Source organism: Drosophila biarmipes, chromosome 3L, assembly GCF_025231255.1.
Source record: "Drosophila biarmipes strain raj3 chromosome 3L, RU_DBia_V1.1, whole genome shotgun sequence".
In the NCBI taxonomy this organism is placed as follows: domain Eukaryota; kingdom Metazoa; phylum Arthropoda; class Insecta; order Diptera; family Drosophilidae; genus Drosophila; species Drosophila biarmipes.
In genome coordinates, this window is record NC_066613.1 from 1,335,623 (window position 1) to 1,359,374 (window position 23,752).

Sequence of the window (23,752 nt, forward strand, 5' to 3'; positions counted from 1 at the left end):
TAAGTCACCCAACAAATCCTTTTCGCGCAACCTGAACAACGTATTTAACATAAACAACGAAACTGTCATAACAGGTGATTTCAACAGCTGGCACCAAACCGGGGGATTCACACACTCCAACTCAAGAGGTAAAACAGTAGCCAAATTCATTGAACTATCACAACTCACCCTATTAAATGATAAAATCACCAACACACTGGGATACCTTGGCAAACCCCACACATAACAACAACAACAACAACATATACCCCCTCTCAACCAATATAAACATAAATTAACAAAATAATTATAAAAACACCACGGAATACCACAAACACTACCCACTACTATTACGCACAGTTGAGAAACAAACATGGAAAGCTCTGAAAAGAAACACAACCCAGGATACATCATTGCTTACAGAAAAGCAAACGCAATATAAAAAAAAAGAAATTGAAATTAGGAAAAGGGAATCTACAACCACTTTCACATCAACCATTCAAACAAACACACAAAAAACAAAAATATGGAACAACATTCGCCGATTTAGCGGTCTTAACCCAGTAAACCAAATACACTGCATAACAACCAACAATAACAAAAACGAAATCGCTAATCTGCTCGCACAACACTAGTCCGATCTCTCAAAAGACGAAAACTTCAGTCAGGAATTTAACTTCCATAAATATAATACAACAACTCTCAATCACATCCAAACCAAATCTGCTACAGAAATTGACAAGCTCATAGCCAAAATCGAATTAACCATTGCTCTCCAATCACTTAAAGGCTGAACACCAGGAATCAACAGAAACTCATATCCCATGATAAAAAACAGTTCACCATCAATCAAAAATAGAATACTTTTTCACTTCAACCACATTTTCATACAAAACCAGCCTGATCGTACCAATACTAAAAACTCAAAAAGATAAAACCAACATCTCATCCTACCGACCCATCTCACTTAACTTCTGCTTGAGCAAAACACTGGACAACATAATAGCGGGCAGACTATGTGGTTTCTTAACAATGACAAACTACTACACCCACACCAATTTGGCTTCAAAAAAGGCAAATTGACTTCGAATAATCTGTTCTATGTAGATCACATCATCACGAAGTCTCTTAATACTAGGAAACATACCTCACTCATCTCTCTTGACTTTGCAAGAGCTTTCGATCGAGTAGGTACACACGCATTAATTGACCAATTAATAAAATGGAAATGTTGCCACAATATAATAAAATATTTCATAAACTTCACCAAAAACAGAAAGATTACTGTCCGAATAGGGACACACAATTCAAGTATACACCCGTTGGAAAATGGAATCCCACAAGGGAACAAGCTAGCCGACGTCCTTACAAGATTCAAACAGATTAAATTTAGTGCATATGCAGACGATTTCCTCTTATTAGTACATTTAAAAAAAAAAAAGGAACATTAACATCAATCTAAACCACATCTTTAGAAAAATGGAAGATTGGGTAAGTTACTCAGGCGCATCCCTGTCACAAACAAAATGTGAACATCTGCACATATGTAGAAAACATAGATGCAACTGCACCATTACAACTCAGAATTTTAGAATAAAAATCGTAGGACTAACCGTAAACAAGAAATACAACTGGATCTCACATTTTGACACTTTCATACCATCACTCTCCAACAAACTTAACATCATAAAATGACTAGCAAGTCCCCGAAAAATGTAATAAACAAATTAAAAACCACACTGAACGCAGCTCTCAGAGCAGTCCTAGTTGCGTTTCGCAAAACACCAACATACAACCTAATTTACGAATCCAACATTCCAACCATCGAGCAACGGCATGACCACCTTACAACTAAGCTTCTCAAAAACCTCATCCGTTCCAAAGATACACCAATACACAAATTTATCAAACCAATAACCAGAAGAAAAAAATTGAGCTCAACACTACAACGAGCTATAGGAAATTGTCAACTTCTCAACATACCTTTCCAACCAATCAAACTGTACAAAACAAAACAGCCATGGCAACTACAACAAAACATAATCAAAACCTCGTTGCACAACTACAAAAAAAACAACACCTCACCCGAAACATTCCAAAAACTTTTCAATGAAACAAAACAAAAAAAAGCCTGGAGCATCTGGATTGCAGCCTAACCAAAATACCGGTACGACTGCAGAAGGCTCTTCAACTCCTCAACAGTTAGCACCTGGCCCTGGCTCACTACATATAAACCCAGATCATACTACTACAATCGCTCCGGCCGCTCTTCTTTCGAGCCAACCGGCTGCTAATCAACTCCTCAGTGCTATCTCACTATCTGCCGTGGCTCCCAGATCCAATTCGGCGGATCTACATCTCAGAGGCATTGCACCTAATAGGTCGGTCTCTGTTTCTCGTATCAATCCGGAAGCAACTGCTGGTTGTGTTAAAAGCTACCTGTGCCAAAAACTGGGTGCACAACCTAATAGTATAAGTATCTTTAAATTTAATTTCAATTTATTGTCCCGGGAGATTTTAACTTACCTCATCTTTCCCTGAAAATCAACATGAATTTATAGATGGGTTAACTTATTTGTCACTTGGACAAGTTAATTCCATAAAAAATTCTAGAGAAAGATTCCTTGGCCTAATTGTCGTTAGCGATGTGTCTGTGGCAACCTTTCCAAATGCGATCTTGTGTCCACACATGGAGATTCGTACCATCCTGCTCTATATCTAAGCGTTCATATAAATTTTGAAACTACGAATCAATCTGCCTCACAACGCGTGTTTTAGGAAAACTGACTATACGGGATTAAATTCCCACTTTGACCGCCTAAACTGGTCGACCTTATACTCATTCATTGACCTTGATAGTGCAGTTCTTTGGTTTAATGAATCGGTTTGCTCTGCCTTAGATACCTTTGTCCCTGAAGTTACCATTGGAAACTCATTAGATCCTCCTTGGTTCTCTAGGCATTTTTGTCCTACATTAAAAACACAAAATCGCGTTTTTTTAAAGATATAAAAAATCCGGGTCCGGCACAGATTTTTCCCAATATGTTATTGCCCCATCTAATTTCGTAATATCCAATAATCAATGTTATGCTGAGTATATTGCTGAATGTAGACAAAATATCAGATCTGACCCTAAAAAATTCTATTCCTTTGTAAATTTTAAAAGAAAATCTAATGTATTTCTACCATGTCTCCATTTGGATAATCTTTCAGAATCTTCCGACATTAACATTTCTAACCTCTTTGCTACTTTCTTTCAATCTACATACTCTTCTCTTCTTTAACTCATCGACTAGTTATCCTTACGCTTTGCCCCACATTAATTATATCCACATCCCACCTTTTAAAATCAGTGACGTTCTAAATGGCATGTTGACCATTGACGAGTCTTTCTCTGCAGGTCCGGATAAAATTCCGAGTTGCATAATCAAAAAGTGTGCTGCACCACTTTGCGGCCCAATTACTTTTCTATTTAACCTCTCATTGCAACTGTCATTCTTTCAAAGTGTTTGGACCCCATCTTGTTTAATCCCTCTTCATAACTTATGTCGGTACCTACCGAGGTATTGCCAAGCTGTCTGCGATCCCCAAGCATTTCGAACGTCTAGTAACCTGTCACATTTAGCATATGTGTAGTTCAATTATTTCAACCTCCCAACACGGATTTGTTAAGAAACGTTCTACTTCTACGAATCTTCTCGAGTTTTCGCGTCTAATTCATTGTAGTTTTCTTCAGAAGAAACAAACAGATGTCATATGCACCGATTTCAGCAAGGCGTTCGATTCGGTTAACCACTTTTTACTTATTTATAAGCTATGTCGCATTGGATTTCCTCCCTACTTACTTGATTGGATTTCGTCATACTTGTTGAATAGATCTCAACGTGTATTGTTCAAAAACGAAGTATCTTCTCTGGTAGATATTACTTAAGGCGTACCACAAGGTAGTCACCTGGGACCATTACTATTCATTTCATTTATTAATCACCTCCCAAAGGTGATGTCCCACTGCACCACTTTTATGTATGCAAATGATGTGAAAATCTGTATGTTTCTAATTTAAGCTCACATCTTTTTCTTCAGTCTGACCTCAATAAGTTCCAGGCTCGGGCCTCAATAAACTTGTTATCACTAAATTATTCAAAATGCAAAACAATATCGTTCTCCCGCACTACTTTTCACACAACCTCGTACACCCTTGGAAACTCCTTATTGGAACGCGTGGACTAGTTCGCCCAGTTCGCCCAATTATGGAGTACTGTTCTGAGGTATGGAATCCACAATATGTATACCAACAGAACTTAATAGAATCGGTTCAAAAACAATTTTTGTTATTTGCTTTGAGCAACCTTAATTGGGATCCTGATCGGCACTTACCACCTTAATTGCCCAGGCTAAAATTAAAACACCGCAGATTTTGTAACGGCGTAATATTTATACACAAACTGCTGACCGGTGTGGTGTACTCTCCTACTCTGTTGAGAGACATTTATATTGCAGTCCCGTCAAGATACACTCGTGCCTTCCGACCTATCCGTCTACCAATTGTGAGATCTAATTTTTCCCTTCATGAACCAGTCCATGTTTTATGTACTAATTATAATTTAGCCTATCAATGCATATCTTTTGAGTCTTCTATTGATTCTATATCTTCTCATACTTACTGTTACCTCGAATCACTAAATGAATAAATGTATTAATTGTTGTTGTTAAGTTGGACAGCCAGCCATAGTTAACTATAAGCCAAATAAATAAAACTACAAAAACCATACATTTATATACACGAACGGATCTCAACAAAATTTAACGAAAGCTTTTGCTATTGCCACCGACACAGAAATATTGCACTACGGAAACCTACCACCTTACTCGTCAATCCTAACAGCAGAGATAATTGGAATCCTCGAAGCCATCAAAATTACAACCAGAAAAAGAGTAAAGTTTTTAATCTGTTCTGACTTCTTAGGAACGATCGAAGCAATCCGCAAACCACAAAACCGCAACAAATACCCAGCATAGGAAACGAGCTTGCAGACAAAACGGCAAAAGAAGCAACGGAAATTACACTTATATATATGGAAAACGAAAGTATGACAGACATAAACAAACTTCTAAAAAATCACCTGAGGCAAGAAAATGAAACTCTTATAAAAAAATGCAACACGTGGTACAAAAACATCAACACAAACAACACCCACATATCAGCACTTTCTAACATAACTCAAGAAGAAATCACCAGAATTGACCAAATTTAATTTATAAGGCTCCGTCTTGGACATTCAAACATAACACACAAACACCTTCTCGATCCAAACACCTGTCGCAACTGTCCTCTCTGCCAATCAAGTCCAGTACAGCTACTTTTTAAAAAACTTAAAGCCACTGACTACCTTAAGCACCCATCAGCAGAAAATATAGCAACTGTCATAAACTTCCTTAAAAAAACAAATTTGTAAAATCTAATCTAAAATCAAAATGTAAAACATCACTAAATTATGTCCAATAATACGTAGTCGAAGGCCCCGCAGCTAGAACTACAACCCCCTATGTTAGTTTACTTTTAAAAACTTTACTATCATCTTTAATAAATAAATAAATAATAAAAACTTTTACAATATAGTACCAGTAGTATCCTAGATCCATTAATTATACCCGTTACTTGTAGAGTATTTTCGATCGCTGCCGAATTTATTAAAATTATTATAAAAAATAGACGGTAACGCGTTTTGGAACACTAGAAAACAGTAGTTGGGACGCGTTAACTACAAATAGAAATGTCACATAATTACCATAGGTATTTTTAATACATCGTTACCTTTAAAATATGCCCCGACTTAATCCACTTGTTGAAAGTAGGAAGAGGAGCTAATTTGTCAATTGCAAAAGGCCATTGGCGGTATGCAGATCCAACCTTTGGTCTCGCCCAAGAATAATTCCAGTGACTCTTTCTAAGTTCCAGCATTGTGGGGAAAGATAGTCTTTTGTGTACAGTTACGAGCTGACCGACTTTGATATTATGTAGTCTTGAAGACAATGGATGTAGTCGCTTCTCCAACTGTGCCAGAAATGTTTCTTGATGTCTTCGTTTTCCTCTGCTGAGTTGTGGAATGATTCATCTGGGGCAAACAATAAAGGTGACCCAATAAGGAAATGGGCTGGCGATAATGGAGCGCCATTATTTGCGTCGTCCGATACTGACGCGATGGGGCAAGAATTTCAAATCGCTTCGACGTCTGGTCAGTAGTTCTTCGTATGTAAAGTTTGCTTGGGCGATGTTCTTGAGCAGAAACGTTTTAGCTGATTTAACAGCCACTTCCTAAAGGTTGCCAAAATGACGGGCTGTTGGAGGAATAAAGCAGAACTAATATCCTTTGCAAGCGTTTTACGACTCCAGAAAGTTGGTGGCTTCGGGTTCCAGTAATGCAGTTTGAAAAACTTTCATTTAGTTGTCAGCTTCATTGTCTTAGTAGATGCGTTGCGGTAATCTAGGCCGGGAAAGACAGGACAAGAAAGCATTAGCTCAGAAACAATTTCGATGTGGTCCTTAGCAAACAAAGATTGAGGCGTAAGTTTTATAGGATGACTTGCTTCGATCTTTGTATGAGGTCAGGAAGCGCCCACAGAAGTCAATTCCTGACACCAGAAGCGTGCGCTCACCGTAACTCGATCCGGAGGAAGATTTTCCATGTTATGTAAAAAGAGGCGAGGCATGTAGTGGAAGCAGTGAGAGCATTCTCGTACCACTTGACGCATAAGAGCTCTACCGTTCATTACCCAATCCTTCTCGCGAAGTAACGAAAGGAAGACCTTCGTTACTGCGTGTAAATTGGTATGATTTATGATTTCGGCGTACAATCTGGTTATTCGATGTTGCATAGATAGAATGACTCGATGTCTAGTGCTGTATGGTAGATTCGAATTTTACGATCTTCCTCATACTCTCACCATGATCAGAATTGCATTGCCTACGTGCAATTTGCCAATGTGACTCAAAGGTTTGTGTCTGTTTGAAAATATATCTTTGAGATATAGGGCTTGAGCTTGTGTTTAAACTCTGTGCACCAGCACAGAGTTCCAACTTTGGGAGGATTGAATCGGAGATACTCTTGACCTTTCAATTGGTGGCACTTACGACGCCATTAATTACACTGCGAACGTAAGTCAACATCCGTATCCATGTTTGCAGGCATCAGCAAACCCGTGAAGCTCGCTCTGGCATTTATGGAAGGTTGATACAAAACGTGGCAGTTTTACTGCAGAAACGTTACGCAAGTCGTATTTTAAAAGTTGTCGCATAGATAATATATCGTCAGGTATTTTCCATGCTAACTCAAGCATTTTCGTTGCTTTTATTTCCGCCAGCTGTATTGAAACCATTCTGTCTGATAAATTGCCGAATGTGGATGAATTGCTGTTGAATATGAACATTGTTAATCCGGTCAATCATAAAAGATGTGTCATAATTAAGTCTTGTTGGATAGTGGGAACTACTATGAGTAGTAAACTCTGAAGCCATAGCACACAGTGGTGAGGAATAAAATAAAAGGGATCTCCTTTATCAATGCTCTTTATGAGTGACATGTGAGCTATGGTTATATATAAACGCATCAATTCTTTTAAGTATGGGTCTTTCTTTAATCCGCGTTCAAGTAGGAAGAAACAATTGGCAGCGGTGTTGTACGATTAGCCTAATGTTTGCTATACTTCCATGCATGGAAGTAGAAATGTAATGCAATTGTCACATCCAATTGCATTGGTGGTTTTGTTGTGCTGTTCACGGAGCCTTTCTTCTCAGGTAAATGTTTGTCATGGCGTTTGATAATCCTCTATCTTCCAAAAGTGAGAATCGATTTAATCTCGAGAGGATCCAACTCTAATGGCTTTGAAAAAATCCTTCAATTTCGATCAGTGTGTGGGATTTGCTGGGTAAATAGAATGTTGGATAAGCTAGTACGATCCCCTCTGTCATGTTCCATTTGGTGACATCAATGCCGCTACTGTGCACAAATGGATGCAGTCATTGCGAAATTCGATTTCCACTCAAATTGCGAAAGTCGTGATTTGAGGGTGTGTACGTTTTAATCGATTTGCCTTGAGGTGTCCGTCTCCTCCGTGATCAAGTTAATTTCGAACTTTAGTCTAACAACGCTCGAACTAACTGTAACTGACCAGTTCCATCATTGACATGGACCACTGCTGTTGGTATGTAGACATATGGCAGTCTCCTCCGTGATCAAGTTAATTTTGAACTTTAGTCTAACAATGCTCGTACTAACTGTAACTGACCAGTTCCATCCTTGATATGGACCACTGCTGTTGGTATGAGACTCTTTATTGGGGTACGTCCTAGACCTTCGATAATCTTCGATGAATTACCTTCGAAAACTGTGGTTTGATCTTGATTGGTTAAGAATTCATGTAAAAGAGTGTGTGCTCCTCGAATTTGACGGGCACTTGTCTACGGTGCGCGAATTTCGTAAATAGTTGAATCACAGAGATGCCTTTATAAGTGTTCCTTCCTTCAAACTACTTTTAAATTAACAAAGGACTTGCGGTAAGATATGAAATGGTTAGCTGAGTTGCAATAAACGCTGCTGGCCTGGTATCTTCAAAAATATGGGCGCTAGACAGGATTTAGAGTGGGCGTCTGGACGTTTCGGTGCAGCAGATAACTCCTACCAATAGAGGTGGAATTTCCCAAATTTTGTAGGATGTTAAGGACACGGAATCACATAGGACGTCTTCCCGCCTTTGCGATATAGTGTGTTACAGATGAATTTCCTCAATGCTGTCACAACCAATGTAAGACTTAAGATACCTGAACCTACTTCAGGATCTCTCATTCCGATGATAATATTTTATATTTACGAGGGCAGTCCGAGAAGGACTAAGCCTCACCGCTCAGTTGCGTCACTATCACAAGAAAAATTTACTAATTTGTTTTGACTGCGTGTGGAATCAGACGTCTCCGCGGATTTTAGAAAAATGGAGAAAGAGCAATATCGGTCTGGGATTCGGTTCTGGTTTTTGAAAGGAAAATCACGCAGCAAAAGAGCGCTTGGATGCTGTGTACGGTGCTCTTCTCCTTCGATGGCGACCGTCAAAAATTGGTTTACCGAGTCTCGACGTGGTCGCATGTCGGTTTTTGATGAGCCACGCCCAGGTCCCCCAAAAACGGCTATATCGGAGGATAACGTGACCACAATCTACGATCTCGTATTGGCAGACCGCCGATTGGGCGTGTCATATGACCGCGTGACGTGGTATCCTGCATGATATTTTGGGCGTGAGAAAGCTGACGGCGGACGACGGACAACAAACGAAACCGTGAGATAACTTCAGAGCAGTTTTTGCCGCTGTTTAAGCGCAATCCGAAGAAGTTTCTGCCTCGTTCATACTGTTCACCCATGGAACATGCTCCGAAGAAGGCGAAGACTGTCCCATCGGCCGGAAAAGTGATGGCCACCGATTCTTGGGATTCACAAGGTGTGATCCACATCGAGTACCTGGAGAGGGGCAAAACGGCCACAGGGCTGTCTATGTCGAATTTTTTGGGCCGATTCGCCGCCGAATTGCAAAAAAAAAGTGATATTCCATCACGACAACGCACTTCCGCCCTCGCCAAGTCCAAATTGGTCGAATTGGGCTACGAACTGCTTAATTTTTGTCTCTTAACTTGGAAAGTCACTTGCTAGACAGAAATTGGCGTGGAATTAGGAGGTCGTCGCCGTCATAGAAGCCTATTTGCAGACCTTGAGAAAACGTATTTTTCAGACGTGTTAAGAAATAAATCGTCACTTTTGCAAAATTTTCGTTTTTTTTTTTTTTTTTTTTTGTGAGGCTAAGTACTTATTGGCCCACCTTCGTGTTTATTCATTGGCCAACAGATTACAAGTCCTTAACGGGTTTGCAGCTAAGATAGAGAGACAACAATTTTCACATTGCAGTCCAAAAATTCTGCTTTTTCCCTCGATGCAGTTCTTCGATGTTTGGCTTTCGCTGAAGTCGCCCGCTGGTTCCCGGTGCGATGCGATAGACACATAATCGAAATCTGCAGCCATTTTCTAAATCTTATGGCTGTGTTGACAGCACCCTGTCATTGGGTCCATTTGCCGATTTTTTGTTAGAAAAAGACGCGTTCAAGTGCAAGAAGTGCCAGAGTTGCGGAATCGTTTCTAACCAATAAAGTAGATATATCATTTGCCTAGTCGATACAGTCATGTCTATCTATTTGAAAGCTGAAATCTCGGAAATTTCCTACCTACCAACTCCAATACTTACAAAACACAACGCTATTGCTTAGAATTTTTAATAGACTACGTTCCCCAAAGACTTATCACTATTTATAGGTACATACATATTCCCTAAACCTCACGGCATTATTTTTGTATTTAGATTATGTTGGCTATAAGGTCCACGTCCACTAAAGACACTTCAATACAGTCTCATAGTTTCCTTGGGGCTCACACAGAATCAAGACCAATGTCGTTCGAGTCTAAAGTGATGCCAATAATTGGATAAAAAAAGTCATAGAGGACACAAAAACTGATTTCAACATCATTTGTTGCCACAGCTCAGCTTACTCGTTGGCTTAAGCAACCAGTTAGGCTTCCTAAGGTTGTGTTCTGTTTCCGGGCAGTGTCGTCAGCTTACTTGGCCATAGGAGTGCCCCGCTCATAAGGACACGACAGAGTAAACAGTAAACAGGGTATACAAAACGGGATCCATAGCTCTTCTCAAAAAAAAGCTACCACGAATGATTCTGAAGCTCGACCTTTCATCTCTCGTGAATTGAACTGAACCGTGACTAAAAGCCTTCGATCAAGAATTTATGATTTTAATAAAATAAATTGGCCAGTCGGGAGTAGAGACTTCAGCTAAGAACTTCAACATCATGATACATGCGTTCGAAACCTTCCTTAACGTCGAGGAAAATAGCAGATCTTTACTGAATATTATCAAAGACATTAAAAATATGCCAGACAACTTGTTTCCCATGATTCTATAAGAAATATTCTTTCCAATATTTTGGGAGAATGTAAGTAACAAGCTTATGGGTCTGTATGACTCGACAAGAATTTCCGGCTTGTAAATTTGGAAATTGGAAATTGGCTATAATGATTTCAGTCAGAAGTTGGCAACGCAGTGAAGGAAACCTTTCCGACCCCAAGTATATATATTACTGATCAGCGTCACTAGACGAGTCGATCTAGCCATGTCCGCCTGTCTGTTCGTTTCTACGCAAACTAGTCTCTCAATTTTGAAGCTTTCAGGCTGAAACTTTCCCAAAAGTCTTCTTTCTATTGCAGGTAGTATATAAGTCGGAACCAGCCGGATCGGACAACTATATCTTATAGCTCCCATAGGAACTATCGGGGAAAAAAATTTAAAAAAATAATTATATCTATCATATAGCTGTCATAAGAACAATCGGGAAATTATTGGGAAAATACAATGGAAAAATTATTTACTTATGTTGATTTTTTCTTATAAATGCAAGGGTATACAAACTTTGGCTTGCCGAAGTTAACTTCCTTTCTTGTTTAATATTAAAATTATAAAATATAAAAACCCTTTCATATAAGTGATATTTTTGGATTTTCCCAATGCTGTTGGTTAAAACATAGGTCGCTATATAATTTTCTGGTCTGGGCACTTCTAGCTCGGACAAAATTTCCTCATTCCGAAAAAAAAGTTTGGACTCTTATCCATACAAACACCATACATCTTTTCCACCGTCGCTTGACTCCGCACACTTGAGCGATGCGGCGCGGCAAACACGTAGGATACCGCTAATTTGCGGAGTTTACAAGTCAATACCTGGGAGTAACGTGTTGTTACCGTCGATTTGTACCAGACTTTTCAAGAATCCTCAAACTATATGACTTACTATCAGTAAGGGGGAGAGCACCAGATGGCGTTTGAGGAAGTGAAAGCAAGACTCGTGGTACACCCGGCACCCTACAACAGACGCCACCGACTACGGCTTCGGAGCAATATTGACCCAGGACACCGAAAATGACGAGACACTATATAGAAATATACCTCACACGGGCAGCGAAGGACAATTGCACGGTGGGCAGCTTGATACTACTAGCCAGGTATGCACAGAGACGCATAAGCCCATATGGGAAAATGACAGACTTGCATAAGTCTTAAACAAAATCATACAGTCGAGTCGCTTAAGAAATTGTTTAGGAAACACATAATCACAAATCGCAAATTGATACAAACTGCGAGGCAACAGGAATTTGCGTTAGGCCTAATTGTCCACTTTTTGGTACTGATCAAAATATAGTTGTCCGATCCGGCTGGTTCCGACTTATATACTACCTGCAATAGAAAGAAGACTTTTGGGAAAGTTTCAGCCCGCTAGCCTTAAAACAGAGAGACTAGTTTGACGGACAGACGGACACGGCTTGATGGATTCGTCTAGTGATGCTGATCAATAATATATATACTTTATGGGATCGGAAAAGTCTTCTTCACTGCGTTGCAAACTTCTGACTGAAATTATTATACCCTCTGCAAGGGTATAAAAAGAACGACGCGTGGGAGAGGAACCGACGAGGAAGAATAAATACAGCGATAAGAAATAACAACTCGAGACCATATATACAATAATTCGAGAGCTGATTCTACTAATTCGTATTTAAAGTTATGCATAGGTTCACAAAGGTCCAAAATTCCTTGTAAATTGCAACCAGCCGTTCGAAAGAGAGAGAGAATCAAAGAAAGGACACTACGTTCTTTAAAAGACCAATCTAACTTTAAGACCTAACTTCCGACTAAAAGCTAGTAAAAGTCAGCTTACCTCTTACATTGTGAAACACTAATACCAGAAAAAATTTATCTAAATGTACTTACCATTCTTTTGCCAGTTGCTTGTAAGCTCTTCTTATTTCCTGTGTAGTAGCAATGTTTTTTACCCCTAATATAGTATATGGGTCATTTATTGCATGTACAAATATATGGGATGTTGCGAAAAGAACCAGTACTGTAATTTTGAAGTGGTTGTTAATTACTGGTATCGTCATCTTGCAGCCGTTTTCTGTGAATATAAACATTAAAACCAACAAAAATTACATTGTATTTTATGGTGAGATAAAATAAAGAGAGAGAAAGATGTAGAAGTGGTTTATTTATGTCAGTAAAATATAAAGCTACAAATAATAATTAAAGCAAAAAAATACATAAAATGAAATGCAAGCCCGACCAGATTTGATCCAGAATTTAAGCCACAATTGCGCTAAATGCTGGTAAAACGGTAAAAAAAAATTTCGCGGGCAACATTTTTTCGATCATCGATTTTTTTGTTTTGTTATGTTGGTACACTCTTCCCTAACATCTGTACCAAGTTTCAATTGAATCCCCTTTTTTGTTTAGTTGTGAGAGGCGTAAAGGTAACAAGTTGTTTTGCGTGCTCAGCGATTTTTTGCTATCGAAAAATATGGATCAAAGGATTTGCATCAAATTTTGTGCAAAAAATATAATTAAGTGCTCCGAAACACTTGCAATGTTGACAGTGGCATACGGTGAAACTGTTCTGAGTAAAAAAATGTTTACAAGTGGTACAAACTCTTCCAAGATAGCCGGGAAGATGCCAATGACGAGCCTCGCTCTGGACGCCCAAGCACGTCAACAACTGATGAAAACGTTCAAGCAGTAAAGAAAATTGTTTTGGAAAATCGTCGAATCACCATCAGAGAAGTTTCTGCAGATGTCGGTATATCGCTTGGCTCGTGCCATGAAATTTTTTCAAACGTTTTGGGCATGAGTCGTGTGTCAGCGAAGTTTGTTCCAAAATTGCTGAATTTTGACCAAAAGAACCGTCGCATGAGCATCGCTCCAGAGCTGTTGGATGACGTCAACGACGACCCAGATTTACTCAAAAGGGTCATAACTGGTGACGAATCATGGGTTATGATATCGAAACCAAAGCCCAATCGTTCAGATCGTACCATGGCGTGGTGCATCAGGAGTTCTTACCATATGGTCGTACGGTCAATAAACAGTATTATCTGGAAGTTATGCGCCGTTTGCGAGAAGCAATACGAAAGAAACTTCCAGAATTGTGGAAAAACAATTCATGGCTTTTGCATCACGATAATGACCCTGCTCACTCATCTTTGCTTGTGAGAGATTTTTTGGCCAAAAACAACACCACAATAATGCCTCAGCCACTATATTCACCGGATTTGGCCCCATGTGACTTTTTCTTGTTCTCAAAACTAAAGAGACCAATGAAAGGATGGAGATTTGCAACGATTAAAGAGATAAAGACTGCATCGCTGGAAGAGCTCAAGGCTATACCGAAAAGTGCTTATGGGAAGTGCTTTGAGGATTGGAAAAACCGTTGGCATAAGTGTATTGTATCTGAGGGGGATTACTTTGAAGGGGACAACATTAATATTGATAAATAAATTAATAGTTTTTCTTAAAAATACAAAGTCACCTTACTTTTTGAACACACCTCGTATACCTCATGAGAAAAATCGTCGTGGTCGCTGAGCGAATCGAACACTCCGCTTCACTACAGACGCAGCGCGCTGGGCAACGCGTAAAAAAGGTTCATTTCTCAATTTATTGGGGTCTGAGAAATATTCTCCTGAATGAAATCAAATTATGTTTTATTTTATCCAAATAGACTAAAACATTGAAAAATGATATTTTAATGTACTATATATATATTTATGATTATGCAACGTGTTCTAAATTTTTTTATTTTTGAATACATATTGGTTTACAAACAAAGTTTAAACTTATGCAATTTAGATAAGTTTGAAAGATCAACTCATTAGACCGCTAGGCCATCGATTTTCAAATTTCAAGGGTTATAAATTAAAATCGCCAACTTCAGTATTGCACACATCATCGAGGTCACCGTGAGGAGTTGAATAACTCCACACAAACCCCAGCAGCAGATGGCCGGCCGCTCACCAGGTCCGCGGCGAATTCGCGTAGTGGCGGCGCGGCGAAGAGCGAGGACAGAGAACGAGAGAGTTTGGAGATCGAGGACGGAGAACGAGACAGTTTGGAGGTCGAGGACGGAGAACGAGAGAGTTTGGAGATCGAGGATGGAGAACGTGAGAGTTTGGAGAGGAAGAGAGTTTGGAGACAAGGGAATTTGGAGAGCGAGAGTTTGGAGAGGAAGAGGGTTCGGAGACCAAGAGAGTTTGGAGACCAACAACGGAGAAGGAGAGAGCGGAGACTTGGCGGGCGGAGCGAGAGTGCCGTGTGCAAAAAGGAGTAACGGGACGCCGCCGGACTTTGGACGCGGCCTAAACTTTGGACCAAGAAAGAAGGTGCCACATCTCGGCAGCGGTGCGGCACACAAACATGCCGCATGCGTCTCCGGGGTCAGCGGGACGGCAGCATCAGGCTGGACGGCGGCGGGAAGCAGTGGGTCAAAGACAAGAGGGTCAAACAGGGGCCATGGACTTTGGACCCGGTGTGGAGAGTTTCGGCGGGCCGTGTGCAAAAGAGAAATAACGGCTCCCAGAGGCCCTATATAAACCCGCAGATCATTCAGTTGGGATGATTCAGTCGAGATCAGTCAGTCAAGAGCGAGCAGTCAGTCGAGAGCATCAGTCGAGTACGATCATCAAGGGTTAAGACAAGCAGTCGAACGAAAACCAACCAAGCAAGCTACGAGGGAGCCACACCAGGGCGAGTCGTCGGAAGCAGCGCCGTGGGAGCCTACGGGGAGCAAGATTGTCACGTCGAGACGTTCGGGATTGGGATTACTAGGAATCTCTGAACTGATACACAGGTGGCTAAGGTCTAAGGAGGCACCACACGGCTAAGTTCTGTTCTGTCCTGCCGACGAAGTCCTGGCGTTACGCCTGGAGGGTCTACTAGACTTAGATTTGAAATCGTGAGATCAGCCAGAAGGGAGAGAAGTCCCGGAGCGGCGCGAAAGAACCCCGAGAGTAGCGAGCCAGAAGGGTGAGAAGTCCCGGAGCGGCGTAACAGAACCCCTAGAGTAGCGAGCCAGAAGAGAGAGATGTCCCGGAGCGGCGCAACGAACCCCGAGAGTAGCGAGCCAAAAGGGAGAGAAGTCCCGGAGCGGCGCAACAGAGCCCCTAGAGTAGCGAGCCAGAAGGGAGAGATGTCCCGGAGCGGCGCAACAGAGCCCCTAGAGTAGCGAGCCAGAAGGGAGAGAAGTGCCGGAGCGGCGCGAAAGAATCCCGAGAGTAGCGAGCCAGAAGGGACAGAAGTCCCGGAGCGGCGTAACAGAACCCCTAGAGTAGCAAGCCAGAAGGGAGGACACGAGGAAAAGGGTCCACGGATAGCTCCAAGGATAACCAAAGGACACGAGAAAAAGGGGCCAAGGATAGCTCCAAGGATGCCCAAAGGACACGAGGAAAAGGGTCCAAGGATAGCTCCAAGGATACCCAAAGGACACGAAGAAAAGGCGCCAAGAATAGCTCCAAGGATACCCAAACGACACTAGGAAAAGGGTCCAAGGATAGCTCCAAGGGTGCCCAAAGGATACAAAGAAAAGAGCCCGAGGATAATTCCAAGGATGCTCAGGAATGAGGAAAGACTCCGAGGATCATTCCGCATTCAATCGAGATCATTCAGTCGACATCAGTCAGTCAAGAGCGAACAGTCAGTCGAGAGGAAGCAGTCGAACGAAATCCAACCAAGCAAGCTACGAAGCAGCGCCGTGGGAGCCTACGAGGAGCAAGATTGTCACATCGAGACGTTCGGTATTGGGACCACTAGGAATCTCCGAACTGAGACACAGGTGGCTGAGGTCTAAGGAGGCACCACACGGCTAAGTTTTGTTCTGTCCTGCCGACGAAGTCCTGGCATTACGCCTGGAGGGTCTACTAGACTTAGATTTGAAATCGTGAGATCAGCCAGAAGGGAGAGAAGTCCCGGAGCGGCGCTAAAGAACCCCGAGAGTAGCGAGCCAGAAGGGTGAGAAGTCCCGGAGCGGCGTAACAGAACCCCTAGAGTAGCGAGCCAGAAGGGAGAGAAGTCCCGAAGCGGCGCAACGAACCCCTAGAGTAGCGAGCCAGAAGGGAGAAAAGTCCCGGAGCGGCGCAACAGAGCCCCTAGAGTAGCGAGCCAGAAGGGAGAGAAGTCCCGGAGCGGCGCAAGAGAACCCCGAGAGTCACGAGCCAGAAGAGAGAGAACTCCCGAATCGGCGTATGCCCTCGAACCCAGCATAGGAGTCAAGACCTACAGCCACCCTGTCAGAAGCAGTTCGCAGGACATCGCCACCAGCAAGCAGGACACCACACCGCGACGGCCACGCAAGGAGGATCGAGCCCGCAGGAACGGCACGGACACTACGCGAAAGGGTAAGGCTAGGGTGGAACGTTCGTTTACACGAGGCACAGAAGCGAAGTGAAAAGCGAGACAGCTTCCTGGCGTTCTGCCTTGACTGTCCGCACGATCTGAGCGGAAGCCCGTGGGAATATCCGGGACAGAGCAAGGGACGCAAGAGAGCTCGTCAGTCTGTTCACCCTAGTCTGAGAACGGTGACGCTTCCCTAAGCCCGCACGGCTGACCCCATAGCGAGTCTGAACCGTGGCCGAGCCAATCGCGTCAGAAGCAAGCAGCGGTCAAGGATCTTCAAGGAGCGACAAGTCAACCCACACCGTCGGAGACAGCGAGACAAGCTAATTGTAAAGCCGATTGCAGTTATACCCGCAATAAACCCACTCCGAACCCGAGAATTCTGTGCTTTTTCACTGAACTACTGGGCGGTCACGTTTAATAATTTGGTTATTTTATTCATATTTATATTTTATTACTATTTTTAGCTCCGGCCGTAGTTCGTATACCCTTGCAGTTATCTGGTGACGACCAGATTTAACCCAGAATCGAGCATTTTGTGTTTCAGTTTCATAACTGCGCTAAATGTTGGTAAAACGGTATGGGATCCTGTCCTGAAATAATCGTATAACAGCTTTAAAAATAAGCCATTGGGTGCGCTCAGCAGAAGAACATAAGTACTAATTACTGAACCAGTGATAAAGAGTGTTATGGTGGATTAGTTATCAGCGACAAAGATTGTTCTTCGGAACAATTGTGATTCATACCGACGTCAATAAATAAACAAAATTGCCTGAAGAATTCCACCACACTCATAAAAATTTTACTGTAAAATCACCCATGTTAAAAAAAATGTAATAATAAATTTATCATTTCTCCGATTGTTTCTTTGACAGCTTTATGTTAGAGTCGTACGGTTTTTATAAAATGAAATTCGACATTCAGAAGTAACTAAAAATTTTAATTCCAAGCGTAGGAAGTTGGTAAAAAACACTAAAGATATAATTGTTAATAATTTTTTCCGATTAATCCAAAGATATATACTACCTGCAAAAGAAAGTTGACTTTTGTTTAAGTTTCTGCCCGATAGATTTAAAAATTAGAGACTACTTGGCATAGAAATGGAAGGAAAGGCGGAAAGAGGGGCAGACGGACGTACAAACGGACATGGCTAGATCGACTCGTGTAGTGACAAGAAATTAAGAGATAAGTAAAAGAAGAAATCCTCCACAAATAAAATAATTTGCATATGTCAAAAAAAAAATAAAACCGTGCATATAATTGTACCTTATTGCCTTCTCAAATGGAACAGGCAAACGATGGTCCGAGAACGACTAAGGAATCGTAAAATTAAAAAACCGCGAGCGAGTATAACTGAATTAACCTCACTAAAAATTTAACTATCCATTAATCAAGTAATTAATTGGCCCAAACCTTCCGGACTTACATAATAAATTGAAGTGTAACGGATCCTTCGTAAATAACTTAAGTCGTAGGGAAACGCATAGACCCTTCCTCAGTAAGCTTATTCTTCTTCAAATGAACCAATTTCTTGTAAAGGACTCCTAGACCAGACTGAGAATTTTACCTCAGCCAGAGAGCATCCTTATACGGGAATCTGTTGCTTAAATTAAACAAACTATTTAAGATACTTAAATATCTTACAAATCTTCCATGTTTTGCTCATTGGCGTATATACGGCGCTACCGAATGCTTATGAGGCTGAGATCTCATTTTATCCTCCTTTACCACATCGAAAGCTTTAGCCGCCACCACAACTGCAGTATGCCCTAGAATATCAATTCAGGGATGAATATTGTTGTTCCTTTTTATTATAGTATACAGTTGTAGCAAGCAGACATATCCCTAAGCATCTATTATACTTACATACTATATTAAGTTAAGTCAAACTTTTATTAGGCACAACATATATACATCTCTGTTCTCTTAAGAAACACTAAGCTTGTATCACTCCTTCACACTATATACCCCCATCTCTTGTGAAATAGGCTAGGCCTGTACAAATCTGTGCAATAAAAATAACTTTTGCTCCGACCGCCGAACAGGAAACACCTAGAAAGTGCTTGTAGACGGCACTTTTTATTTGTTACTTCAAAAGTAGGATTTACCCGAAAAATGTATTTTTTTTCGCGTCTTAAACCCTACCTACAAACAAAATGAAAGCAAAAGTTGTTTAGTTCGCAATCATGGACACCATCGCTTTAAACGACCACAAAGCATTAAAACTTCGAAGTCGACTGAAAAAACTTGGGTTGCCGAAAAGCGGCACTACGGCAACACTAGCAGCGAGGTTAAATGGTGTGCCTCACGAAGGCCGTAGAGATTGTCCAGTATTGGACCCCAAGGACATGACCGACATTGAAGCTGAGCCCGAGGAAAGATCAAATACTGCTACAGATCATGGAACCCATCAAGACGATGCCGGGACTACATCGCCAAAACAATGACGAAGCTGCAAACAACAACATGTGCGTTTCAGAAATGTCCATGCAATTGGAATCCCTGAAGCGTCACTTGGAAGTAGTCCAATTGAAAAATTAGTTTCTCAAGTTGGAAGTTACCCGGCGTCAACCATTGAATAGAGTACCCGCACCTTCGACAAGCAACTTGCCAAAAGTCCAGAACAGTGTTTTCACATCAAGTCAAAACAATGTCACCCTATCGGATTTTGAAAATATTTTTGCAGAGGCAGCCAGACCTAATACAGCAATTTTTAACAACAACTCTTTGCTGAGCATGATCATAAAAATATACAAGCTGAGTAAAGGCATATCTCACATACTGGTTATGTCAAAGTTGAAAGATCGTGCTCAAATTTGGTTATACTCCTCTGAAAATCTACTGTCCTTGCCAGCCCTGGAACTTTTAGCTCAACTCGTTAAGGCTTTTCAGTCAAAAGACAATTCAGTTAGATAATTCCTAGACGCACATTTCAGGAGCGAAAATGGAAACCAGCTGAAGACTACATACTTTAACGACAAGACCATGTTGGCTGCAAACAACCGGATGGACGACGAGGAATTAATCGACAGTATCATCGATGTAATACCGGATACACTTCTTTGACAACACATCCACTATTTTAATTCTACCGCCAAGCTGTTGCAGGCATTCTACAAAGTGGCTTTGCGGAAACCATCTTTCGCGTTTGGACGCCAGAGTGGAAACGCTGTAATATGAGTGGAATCGCTGTAACACGCTGTCGACTGCCACAAGCCTAAGCGCGCGTAAGGCGCTTGCTACGGGTGTGGAAGTCTGGGGTACCTGCTATACCATTGAATAAAAAGAAGAACGCAACACAAACATGAATACGTGATACCGTTTAAAATTTCCTTCGATAATCGATTCAAATTAGTTTTACAAAGTAATCGTGCGTTGAAAACGTACTGAGTAGTAATATCATTAACTTTAATGAAAACATCCTTTCGCATTACCTTGGCGTGAACCACAGCCTTTTAGATATATATGGAAAGATATCATGTTTTTTTAATATGAATAAAAGTGCAATTTAATTTTGAATTACTAGTTTTGGCGAACATGTCGATGGCTATGACGCTGTTTTTGGAAGAGATTTCAGGAATATTTGTAACTTTAAGATTGTAAGAGAAAATGATTTTTCAAATAAAAGTTGTTTGTTGATAGTTGGTTCAATGATGGTTGTACTAATGATCGTGGTGGGGTTGATGATCGGTAGTTGGGTTTATCATCGTTTAAATGACATTTGTTCAAAAGAAAGTTGAATTGCAAATGATCGCTGAGATAATAGTAATAGTGGAAAGATTAGTAGTTCTACATTTTATTGTTCAAATATTGGTACGGTTCGAAACGATTGTTGCACTGATAGCTGTGAGATGGATGATTGTCTAAAAGGCAGTATTAAGCTTTGTTTTGGTGACAAGAAACGCAAATTCGTGTAAAATTATAGAGTTAAGTAAAAATTTAAGTGTCCAACCCAGCGATCATTTCGATCAAGTCAAGTTCGAAATTTATTAGATGATTACATAAAAAACAGTATTATTTGAGTAAGCGAGTCTGAGTATGCATCACCAATAGTTCTAGTTAATAACCCTTAACGAAAAAGAAAGATAACTACCCCGTCCCCTTAATAGATGGCCGAACAAACTATTTTTGCACATGCACGAAGATTCAATTAAATATACCGCTTTCACCACACTTATGGGTCAGTATGAATGGCTTAGAATGTCGTTTGGCTTACGAAACGCACCAGCCGTTTTTCAAAGATCCGTGAACAAAATCTTTTCCGACTTGGTTAAAAAAGATAAGGTTCTAATTTATATTAAAGACATTTTAATAGCAACGAAGGATAGAAAGAGTCATATGAAGAGGTTTTTAAACGACTGGTAGCTTGGGTTAGACACGTGTGTGTTCCTTCAAAGAGAAATATAGTATTTAGGATACATATTATGGGGAGAGGATAGTAAACAAGCAAGCAGTGAAAGACTTTGCTGTACCGACAAAAAAACATGTAGCTTAAAGTTTTCTTCTTCTCGTGTTTCAGACGTTTCTTCTAAGATTTTTCAACAAAAACAGAAAAAAAAAGAAAGGACAGAGAGTTTAAATTTGGTGCGAAAGAGTTTTTTTTTTAATATTAAAAGTAATCTTTTGGAAGCCCATATCCTTGCCTTGTACAGTCCGACAGACCCAACAGAGCTACGTTGTGATTCTAGCGCCGTAGGTTTCCGTTCAATTTTAATGCAGAAGAAGAACTACAGTAGGTTTTACCCCGTATTCTTTTTTTCTAAACGGACGACGGGTTTGGAGGCGAAGTACCAATGTTTTGAACTAAAAACGCTAATTGGAGAATATAGTTTTCCACAAACTTTGAGGACAATTACAAACTGATTATTTGTAAGAGTACTCAAAAAAAACGATTTTTAGAGACTTTCGCCAGCTTATCAACATCCAGGAAACTGGCTGTCCGCCATTAAACAGGTTTAAAGGAACCTGGTTTCCATATTGTCAATCACATCTTAAGGTCGGGAAAACGAGAATAATAAAATGAAATTTTATGGGGAAATTGACCAAGTCATCGAACAATTTAAAGGACAGATAATCTGTTAGCAATTTCATTACCTTTCAAAAACAAATCCTATGTTTAAGAATCCCGATGGGATGATCTGAAAACTACAAGCTATGGGGAACACTTTACATTTTGTTATCCTCTGACTTGTGCGAGGCATAAGGTTACTGGTGCGTATCCCTTTTATTGCGGCCCAGTGATCTTCTCAATGAACGTGCCCCCGGACTTCTAAGTGTGTCCCTTTTATTGCGATCAGGTAATAGACAAGAGCCCATGTTCGGGTCTCTGATTTCTTGATTTCTAAACTTGTTTTGCAATCATAGAAATCATTATTCCCAAACATGATCGGTCATGTTTCTCTGAGATAACAACCTTTGGATACATTGGGTGTGAAAAATGTTTGTGTGACCTTTCTCAAGTGCATATCAACACCTTAAATAATAAGGCAGTAGGGAACCTTTCTCACGAGGGGCGGGGGCCATCAATATGCTAATTGTGCCAGATCCGCGTTTTGTAACTACTAATGGCAAGGTTAGTAGGCAAACACACATACTCACAATCGATTCTAATTAACTTAAGGAAAAGAAAGTGCCGTCTACACAGCTTTTCCGACAAAAAAGTTAAATTTTGTAGGTTCCACACGCTCACAATAAAAATAAAAATTAAACAATTCTTTAACTTTCTTTTTAAGAGGCATAGTTATTCTTGGTTGATTAGTGAAAACATCATAAAGGTATATTTAATCATTTAAAAGATATAGAATAATGTTTGACTGCAACTTTTTCGAAAAGTGCCAAAAATGCCATATTGTGACCACTATAACTCCGGTAAAACTCAACATTTCGCAAAACCGTTCAAATGAAGATTTTGTTTTGTCGTTGTGAACTGGAAAACAGGACCGGCACGTTTCGCAGATTTTTACTCAAAAGGGAATTAACTCCTTAATCATAATATTGTGTGGATCACTGGGTAGAGTGGTTTAATATTGGTTAAATATTTAACCCCGAATTCTTAAAAGGTTGATTAACTAAAGATTGTGTGGACCATTCCTAATTTAATTTAAGTTAAAAAATATTATTGGTATATGTAAATGCTGGTCCCATTTTCTTTGAAAAAATCGGGGCTTTGATTTGTTAATTAGTTAATGTAGAACATGTGAAAAGGTCACCAAATTTTCGTTTGGTATGTGTGAATAGATAAATCACAATGGTATTTTCCGCCTCCGGACATGTCGATCCTAAGTTAGTGATTTCTTATATTAATATATTATAATACATCGTTTGTGGAGCAGATGGCGAAGACGATTTGGAGACCGTAGTGAAAGACTTGCTTTCCCGAATTTTCCATAAATAGAAAGCTTAGGAAATACCAATTGTTAGAGATTTAAACAAAAAAAAAATTTTACGGAAGACGATAGGC

At 40.5% G+C, this 23,752-nt stretch overlaps 1 protein-coding gene across 12 annotated transcripts in view; it reads right to left on the minus strand.

The window, feature by feature from the left end:
- The window catches only part of LOC108022354 (dnaJ homolog subfamily C member 16), a 274,183-nt gene that overhangs the window by 227,742 nt on the left and 22,689 nt on the right, over positions 1-23,752 (minus strand). For 11 of the 12 annotated variants that reach the window (XR_007763726.1, XM_050886281.1, XM_050886280.1 and 8 more), the window contains one exon: positions 12,847-13,030. Coding sequence is in view for 11 of the 12 variants with exons in the window: in XM_050886281.1 (XP_050742238.1) it covers positions 12,847-13,016 (170 nt within the window). In the remaining variant the exon portion in view is untranslated. Of the gene's footprint in view, positions 1-12,846; positions 13,031-18,936; positions 18,953-23,752 lie in introns of those variants that run through there. The other variant, XM_044092669.2, reaches the window with a different exon arrangement.